At 47.5% G+C, this 9,241-nt stretch overlaps 1 protein-coding gene across 1 annotated transcript in view; it reads left to right on the top strand.

The window, feature by feature from the left end:
• The window catches only part of CDHR3 (cadherin related family member 3), a 51,215-nt gene that overhangs the window by 33,891 nt on the left and 8,083 nt on the right, over positions 1-9,241 (top strand). Inside the window, exons 11-14 of the mRNA XM_015571212.1 lie at positions 907-1,005; positions 3,312-3,538; positions 5,514-5,685; positions 7,220-7,470. Of these exons, the coding sequence (XP_015426698.1) occupies positions 907-1,005; positions 3,312-3,538; positions 5,514-5,685; positions 7,220-7,470 (749 nt within the window). The remainder of the gene's footprint in view (positions 1-906; positions 1,006-3,311; positions 3,539-5,513; positions 5,686-7,219; positions 7,471-9,241) is intronic.

Genomic DNA, 9,241 nt, shown 5'->3' with positions numbered 1-9,241 from the left:
AGCGTCGTCATATTACTTTCTTGCTTAAAGCCCTGAGTGTCTCCATAGCTGTCAAGTTCAAGTTCTAATCCTTTGGCACACAAGGACTTCCACCATTCGGCCCTTGCCTAACTCTTTAGCTCCAGCCGCTTGCTTCTAAACCTCCTTTTTTCTAACTAGGCCAAACAGCTTGCCGTTTTTCTGAGTGAATCATGCAGTTTTATGCCTTGATATCCATGCACATGCCTAGAATCACACCCCCATGACCCCCCTCCCCCCATTTGTCTAGCTCTAATGATCTTTGTGAAGCTCAGCTTGCACTTCCTCTGGCTTCCGTAGTGACCTGTACCTGTGTTTATCAGAAGGAACTGCCTGAAGCATCTCGTAGGCAGGAACTTCCAGGTCTTATTCTCCTTGCAGCTTCAATATTTTGCACAGCACCTGTTACATAGGAAATGCTTTTAAAAGCCTAATCTGCTAAGTATCTGGTCGTCCGGTCGGCCATTCAACCAATCAAAGCGTAACATACTAATGATATGCTAAGACTATGACGTGCACTGACCACCAGGGGGCAGACAGTCGACCAGTCACTGTAATGTTCACTGACTACCAGGGTTCAGACACTCCGACTGGTAGGTTAGCTTGCTGCTGGGGTCCGGCCCATCGGGACTGAATGAGACGGACCAGACACACCCTGGAGCCCTCCTGCAGTCCCGCGCCAGCTGGCCAACCTCCTGGGTGCCTCCCTGGCTTCGATGGTGCCCCGGTGAGGTCCCTCGGCCTGGCCCGCGTCCTCTCGCAATCCGGGCTGAGGGACCTGCACCCCCACAAGTGCACAAATTTCGTGCACCTGGTCTCTAATGTTTAATAAACAAGTCAATGAGAATAGAATATTATGATTTAAATTTTTTCTATTTCTCTTTTTAGATATCATCTACATTTATGTCCTAACAAGCCCAGAAAATGAGTTTCCTCTTGTCTTTGATCAGCCATCCTATGTCTTTGACGTGTCAGAAATAAGCCCAGGTGAGTAATAGATGAGAAACACGCCACCGTGCTCTTGACAGACTCCAACCAGATGCACACTCGGCGGAGGGGAAGCTCCCTTCCAGAGGCCCTGCGTGGTGTGCACAGCGATTCACAGCTGAATCGAGTTTATTGCATCTCTTATTTTTTTTAAATCGTCCTCACTGCTGAGGAGCCCTTCAGGTGAACTCTAGATTTTGAAAACTGTTGATTAAACTGCATTTCTCCGAACCCCCTGATTGCTTGCCTGAGTGCTTGATTCCCCTAATCCTCCTTTGTTGTAGCTGAAGTTTTCCCTCGGTCTCCACTGTGATGTTTATCTAGCTCATTCGGAGAATTGAAATTTTAAAATAGAGAAAAGGTTTCCCATTTCTAGAGTCCCTTCATTTACAAACAAAATAAAGACGTCTTCTCTCCCTTATTAGGGTTCACTGGAGGCCTCTTTTTTGCCCTTTACAATGCCTGGATTTCTGCGGGCTCTTCCCCTTTAAAGAGGAGACTCCCCACTCCCCCCACCCCCACCTTTCTTTCAGTTTGAAAGTGGTCTGACTAACTCCAGTATTCAGTTTTTGATCCTTTTATCATGGATACTTCTATATTTAAAACAAAAAGCTAAACCAAACACTCCTAAAATGATCCCCTCTCCGTTGTATTCTCTCTTTGTGATGGTCTCTATTTCCCGACATTAAGTTTTAAACAAAACACAAAAAGAGGGTCTAAAGCAGCGGTTCTCAACCTGTGGGTCGCGACCCCTTTGGGGGGGGGTCGAACGACCCTTTCACAGGGGACGCCTAAGACCATTGGAAAACACATATATAATTCCATATTGTTTTTGTGATTAATCACTATGCTTTAGCTATGTTCAATTTGTAACTGAAAATACATCCTGCATATCAGGTATTTACATTATGATTCATAACAGTCGCAAAATTACAGTTATGAAGTAGCAACGAAAATAATTTTATGGTTGGGGGTCACCACAACATGAGAAACTGTATTAAGGGGTCGCAGCATTAGGAAGGTTGAGAACCACTGGTCTAAAGGCAATGGCTTTATTTCTTTATCCCTTACCCAGTGCCTATCAAGTGAAGTAGGAATAGGCTCTTTATCAATTCAGAGATCTCCCTTCAGTCATTGATCCCCTACTTTGAGTCAAGTGCTCGGTGCTGGGGTTATGTAGTTGGATGAGAGGTTTCTGCCCTCAAGGAGTAAAACTTATGAAAATGAACTTCCACAAAACAAGCAAGCCAGAACTGCAGCATTCCCACCAACAAGGTTTGTAAGATAAACAAAATGAAACAGTACATATTTAAAAATCAATACTCTGTAATATAATATCTAATCACTGGGGTGTACACCAGAAACTAATATAATATTGCATGTCAACTAATTGAAAAATAAAAAATGATTAAAACCTTTTTAAAAATCTATATTCTGTAATCCTCCATTGCCAAACCCTTACAAATGGTTTATTTTTCACCATAGTCGGTTTGGCTCAGTGGATAGAGTATGGGCCTGGGGACCAAAGGGTCCCGGGTTCGATTCCGGTCAAGGATACACATCTGGGTTGCAGGCTCCTCCCTGGCCCAGGCCCTGGTCAGTGCTTGTGCAGGAGGCAACCAATCCATGTGCCTCTCTCACATCGATGTTTCTCTCTGTCTTTCCCTCTCTCTTCCACTCTCCCTAAAAATCAATGGGAAAATATCTTTGGGTGAGGATTAACAAAAAACAAAACAAACCAAAAATTGGGCTTTTTTATCTCATGTATTACAGAAAATGTGAAAAATACAAGACTTTTAGAATGTTCTTTGCAGTGTTGTGTATGATAGCATAATGCAGTCGATCTCAACCTTCTGGCCCTTTCAATACAGATCCTCATGTTGTGACCCAACCATAAAATTATTTTCGTTGCTACTTCATAATTGTAATGTTGCTACTGTGATGAATCGTAATGTAAATATCTGATATGCAGGAATGACCCGGTGAAAGGGTCGTTCGCCCGCTAAAGGGGTCGCAACCCACAGGTTGAGAACCGCTGGCATAATGACTGGCGCTGTTGGAATCTACAAAAAAGGCGTGAATTGTCTTTTTCGCCTCACAGTACGGCCTGGATCACCGGACCAGTGACCTAGTGGGTGTTCATTAGCATAATCTGAATTTAATAGAACTGGAGACATAAAACACACAGAGTTTGAACAGTAAAGGGACCTCCAAAAGCCTGTCTGCCCTACCAGAGAGAGTGTCTGCTCCCGGACCCTCCCTGCACCCCCAAAGCAGGACTAATCCCAGGTACTTTGTTCTTCCAGCCAGAGCCCGGATTGGACGGGTGCAGGCCGCTGACAAAGACTTCCCCCAGAGCAGCACTGTATACTCCATCTCCACTGGGGGGGCCAGCTTCCCGTACCCAGACATATTTTGGATTAACCCCAAAACAGGAGAACTCCAGCTGGTGACTAAAGTGGACTATGAAACGACCCCCATCTATATTCTCAGAATCCAGGCCGCCAACGAAGAGGACACAAGCTCAGTCACTGTGAGTGGGTCTGTTCTGGTGCGTTTGCGCCGGCCTGAGTGGCTGATGTAGGGCGTCTCCGGCACCCTCCAGATGTGACGATGTCTTAATGGGGCACATCCTCCATATGTGACAGGAAATGACCAGTGGTGTCCAGGACAGCACAAACGGACTCACAGAGCAGTGCCCGGGAAATAAAGATGGACGCCCATGTGTGTGGGAGGCGCGCTGAGATTGATGGTCTCTCTGTGGGACAAGTGTCCTCTTGCCCTTAAACACCCCGTGCTTTCACGGGGGGCTGGCAGTGAGATGCACGCTGCCAGAAGTGGGGTGTGGTTTTGTAGCTATACATGTCCTCCCCGCCCCGCCTCCCGGTAGCTTAGCTGTGTTCCGACCCTACCGTCATCACACCAGATGGGGGTAGATCTTAAAATGATGTGGCTTGACTGAGGCTACACTTCTTCCCAACCGTTGATGTTGAGAACCTGGTTAAATGCAGATTCTGAGCCCTCCGGTCTGGGAAGGGCCTGAGAGTCTGCATTCCTAACAGGCTTCCAGGTGGTGCCGATGCACCTGGCCCAGGCCCGCGTTTGGCGGAAGAAGGTTTAACAGGTCCGTGCTGTCAGTGGTTAGGATTATCTGCGAATAATATGATGGCCACGAGGACATCTGGCTCTTTCCCATTAGTACAGTGAAAACGCATAAGGCAAAATGAACTCTGAGCTCGCGGCAGGCAGCCCTGTGTGATGGAGAAAATGACTGGAGACAGTTCATTTCTCAGCTTTGATCCCAGTTTTCCAAGGGGGTCTGAGCCATGCTTATCTTCGTGTCCCAATTTCTCAATCTTTTAAATGGAAAGTCACCCGATCACCGAAAGCCTGACTAGTCCTGCTCCTCTCATGACTTGCTTTGAATTAACTGGACGATGTTTTTAATGATGCGTGAGGCTCGGCGTTGCCCGCTGGGGGAGAGACGTGCTAAGCTGGAGATAATTGTAGTGTTTGTTAGGCCGGCTTTTTGAAAAAAACATGAATGGACTCCACTCTGGGAGCTGACTGGAGTGAACATTTCAATTTATTCCAGGTCTTGGAAATGGTTGAAATCCCCAAATTTCAAAGGTAGAATAAATTTGACTCAAAATTCATAAGCTTTTCAAAAGGGTGATGATCACATAAGTCCCTTTCAGGGCTGACAGTCTATGATTCCGTGCTGGCAGGCGTCCGAGTCCATATTCCAATCTGCCAGGCATAAAAGACAGCCGTGAAAGAGAATGGCCCGGCCCTGCCTGTGGCAGGTGATCACCACCCGCTTAGTGCGTCCTAATAGCCCAGGTTACAGAGGAGATCCCAGCTAAGCCAGGTTCTCTCGTTTCAGCCCAGTGGTTCTCTACCCTGGCTGCATATTAGAATCAGCTGGGAACATAAAAAATAAAAAATAAAAGGTGCCCAGGCCTCACCTTGCAGAGAGTCCGATTTATTTGGTCTGGACTGGGCCTAAGGAAGTAGAGCCAGGGTTGAGAACCATTGTTCAGCATTCTAAAGTTAAAGATGCCACTTCCAATGCACAAGGGCAGTGAGCAAGGAAGTACAGAGGCTCACTGTAAATCCATCCTTGTTACTGGAAAAACAACCCAGCAATACCTGGGGATGAGCCCCATGTATCCAGGTGCATTTACGTGGGGCTCTATGAATGTATACATATAATATGCACATGTGCACACATCCAGAGTATAGAAGTTAATAGCGTAAGACTTGGAGTAGGACAGGCCTGCATTCAAACCCCAGTTCTGGAACTCACCAGCTGAATGGCTTTGGGTCAATCACCTAACCTCTCTAAGCCTCAGTTTCATCATCTGTAAAATGGGAATGGTCATATTATCTATCTCCGGAAAGGTTAAATGAGCTAGACCACAAAAACGCAGAGCCCTGTGCGTGGCACACAGGAAGCACTCAGTAAGTTTTAGCTGCTAACAATGGCCAGCTTCTTGCTGTTCCAGGTTACTGTTAACGTCCTGGAAGAAAATGATGAAAAGCCGATTTGTATCCCAAACTCTTATTTCCTGGCCATCCCAGTGGATCTGAAAGTTGGCACAAACATTCAAAATTTCAAGCTGATGTGTACTGATCGTGATTCCAGCCCCAGGTCCTTTCGTTACTCCATTGGCCCAGGTACGGTACCTGACATCGACGGTCCTGGCCTGGCTCCTGGGGTTGGAGGCCTTAGCTGCTGGTCATGGAGAATGGGTGGGGGGGCCTGTGCTCTCACGCTGATCTGGGCACAGTGTGTATGGGTGTGGGGTGGTAAATGAGGAAAGCAGGGATAAGGAGCGTGCTGGTCCCAGTGCCTCCCAGTCCTCATCTTGCCTTCCCCTTCTCTTCACCTAACTCCTCCCAGATTCCCACACAAGGCTGCCCAGAGGACCACTGGAGGGTGTATGCCACTGATGGTGACCCCCAAATTCCCAGACTATCATATGATTCATGAATATTATTAGTGTAGTTTAAAATTTTTTTTAGTCCAACTGCTCAACCTGCAAGCTTATAGTGGGGGCAGGGAATCCCAGTCCTCTCTCTGGATAATAATAGATTGTATGCATTTTAAATGTATCCTTAGGAATTCTCTTCTGCTCCATTCATTTGCTCTCTTTAAAAATATACCGGGAGGGAGGGGGGTTATGAGGGGTGGGGAAGAGCACCCCTCAATGGAAATGAGACCAAAATAGCTCATCTAATGAAGTGCTGGGGTCAGAGATTTAAACCCAAACAAGCAGAACAATTCCAAGTGAAAGACTAAAAACCCATCTTGGCCGCCTGCTGAGCCCTGGTGAGCATGAACTCTGAACAGTAGGGAGCCTCTTGAGCAGGCTGTGTCACAAAACCCAGGGGCAGAGGCAGCCTCGAGACTGCAGTTGCCGAAGATGGAAATAACACATACTGAGAACCCTCAGGCCTTTATGGAGCACTTCGCTGCTAAGGGAGTAAAAATTGCATCATCTCCTGCTCCATTTACTGGTTTTCAGTCGGTAATGAGTCTGGAGCCACCGGAGGAATGAGCCAGGGCTGCTTGGGCGGGCAGCCTTCCTGCCCTGTTCCCTGAGCTGTGAGCCCAGAGCCCTAACAGACTGCAGGGGAAAGGTGGGAATGGGGTAGATTCAGGAGGGCCTGGGACTGCAATCCCTGCAAAGCCAGGAGACACCTTCCTTCAGAGGAACTCCAGGGACATAGGTCACCAGTTCTGTGTGGCCCACCAACTTCCACGAAAGGCATGAAGTGAATTTGGCCTAGGGCGAGGGATGTGGCCCCCTCTATGCTCTTGTGCCCACGTATTAGTCTGAGTGCAAGTTCCACGTGGTTACCAAATAAATGCTGCATGGTAAGGACTGGCTAGAGAGGCTGCACCAGGATTAGGAAATCTCTGCCTGATGCTCTGCAAGATAGCGGCCATTCTCCGGGGACAGGTGTGCTGTTGTCTTTTCTGCTCTCATCCCCGTTGCAGCCACACTGGTTGTGAGCAAGAGTTTCTTTATACTAATGAACTTTCTGGCACAGACAAGGCCGATATTGTAACCCTGGTGCATCGGAAGTAGCCTACACAGAGGTATGGACGTTTGTGGAAGAGACTGGATGTAGTTTTCCTCTAAACATTTGTTTCTCACTCTCTTTTCTTCCTTTGCCCCAAATCCTTGTCTCATGTCTCATTTAGGCAATGTCAACAGACATTTCACCTTTTCTCCCAACGCCGGGTCCAACATCACACACCTGCTCCTTGCAACTCGCTTTGACTATCCTGGTGGGCTTGACAAGATCTGGGACTACGAGCTACTTGTCTATATAACTGATGACAACTTGCTGTCTGGCAGGAAGAAAGCTGAAGCCCTGGTTGAAACAGGGACAGTGACCCTGAGTATTAGCGTCATTCCTCCCCCAACCACGATCATCACCACGACTCCCAGGGTAAGGATTTGGGGACCTGCACTCCTCAGTTAGATCCTTGTGATTAATGGATTAATGTCAATGGAGCCCTTGGACCCAGGAGAAATATTTGGGTTGGCTGAACAGAGTTGAGGTGTTTGGATGTTGCCAGAAATGGCACCCAGGGGCTAAACTGGAGTAGTCACTGTAGGTAAATAGAGATCTGGGTGAGGCCTGAGACTTATAGAGCCACTAACTTTTCCTCTCCTGCGAAATAAGGGTGTACACTTGAGTAGGAACTTGTGCTAGATCAGGTGCCGGCCGGCTGTGGCACAGGAGACACTTTTCATGGGCATGTGGCTAGTTGCTACCTTCACAAGCCCTTCTCTGCTTGCTCTCAAGGGCCATGAAGTCTGTGTATGAGAGCAGGTCACTGCCAGGTGCTCTTCTCCACTTCTTTTGAAGCGTTATCATGCACCAATCTGCACCCGACTCCCCATCTCCACTCCATCAAAATGCATTCATTCAATCTACAAGTATTGACTTAACACCTACGATATGCTATTCATTTTGCTGCACAAGCCCAACACGATCTCTGCTGTCATGGAACTTATAATCTGGGTCAGTTGCTCTCCAGTGTGGTCCCTGACCAGCAGCCTCCGCATCGCCTGGACATGTGCTAGAAATGCACATTCCCGGGCCCATTCCAGAATATTAGAGTTGTACCTCACCCAACCGTGGTCATCACCACAACCTCACGGAAAGCACGTTGGAACCTCGAATCCTCAGACCTATGTTTTTAAACTCTGGGATTCTCACAGGCGCTAAAGTTTGAGAGCCACCGTTCTAAAGGGGGAGACATTACAAATACATGCAATTTAATAAAGGTATGCGATGTAGTAAAATAACTACAGATTGTGACAAATGGTAGGAAGAAAAATAAGCAGGTGCCGAAAGAGAGCCAGTGTGACGAAGGGAGGGAGAATCTGGACTCTGACAACAGGACCCCCTCCCCCTGCGCTGTGGAGGAACCGGCTTATATTTGTGCTGACCCTTTTGTCCCCTTTCCTTCTGTTCCCAGTAAAAGCCACGCCCTTGGTCGGCAGCCCCATACGCGTAGTATGCCAAAGGAATGGTAATCAAAACCTTAGAAAATCACCTATGACACATGGTCAAATTTTGCCTCTCAGAGTCTTACCAAGAGTGGGTTAATGTTCATTTGCCAGATGCTTGAGTCAGGATCACCCCAGTGAACGGAGGCATAAGGTAACCTTAAGGGTTTTCCATTGTAGTCGGAGCCAGTAAGCTCCAAGTGAGGAGTTGCCACATTCCTGGGGCTTCCAGCATGACCCAGCTGTGGCATCCGCACTCCTGACACCCCCATGGCTGTTTGTCTGTCTCCCACTCTGAGAAGCAAGCGCTGAGCTTGCGGTTTCACTCTGATGTCAGCCCACTCACCTGGCAGCTTGCAGTGAGTGAACACCAACAAACCTACCAACGTGTTTCAAAAAACAACTTTCGCGGCTCATGCCTTCCCAGTGAGAGACAACGGCGCCGTTAGTCCCTGAGCTATGCCATGTTGGGGCAGGGAAAAAAGCCAATGGCATTTTTAGCTTTGGGGAAGGGGAAGAAAGAGAATAAAATTAGGCTTAGAGCTGCTTTCCAGTTCCCTAAATTTTCTGTGTTTTGATCTAATGGATTTCTGGAAAGACTATAAATAGGGCGATGGTTTGAAGCAACAAGAACTATGCACACAAAGATGTCCCATTTATAGAACAAGAACAGAGAGTGCAATAAACACTCGACATGGGGG

Source organism: Myotis davidii, unplaced genomic scaffold (genome assembly GCF_000327345.1).
Source record: "Myotis davidii unplaced genomic scaffold, ASM32734v1 scaffold125, whole genome shotgun sequence".
NCBI lineage: Eukaryota > Metazoa > Chordata > Mammalia > Chiroptera > Vespertilionidae > Myotis > Myotis davidii.
The sequence above is the reverse complement of the archived record's forward strand: the minus strand, read 5'-3'. Positions and strand labels throughout refer to the sequence as shown.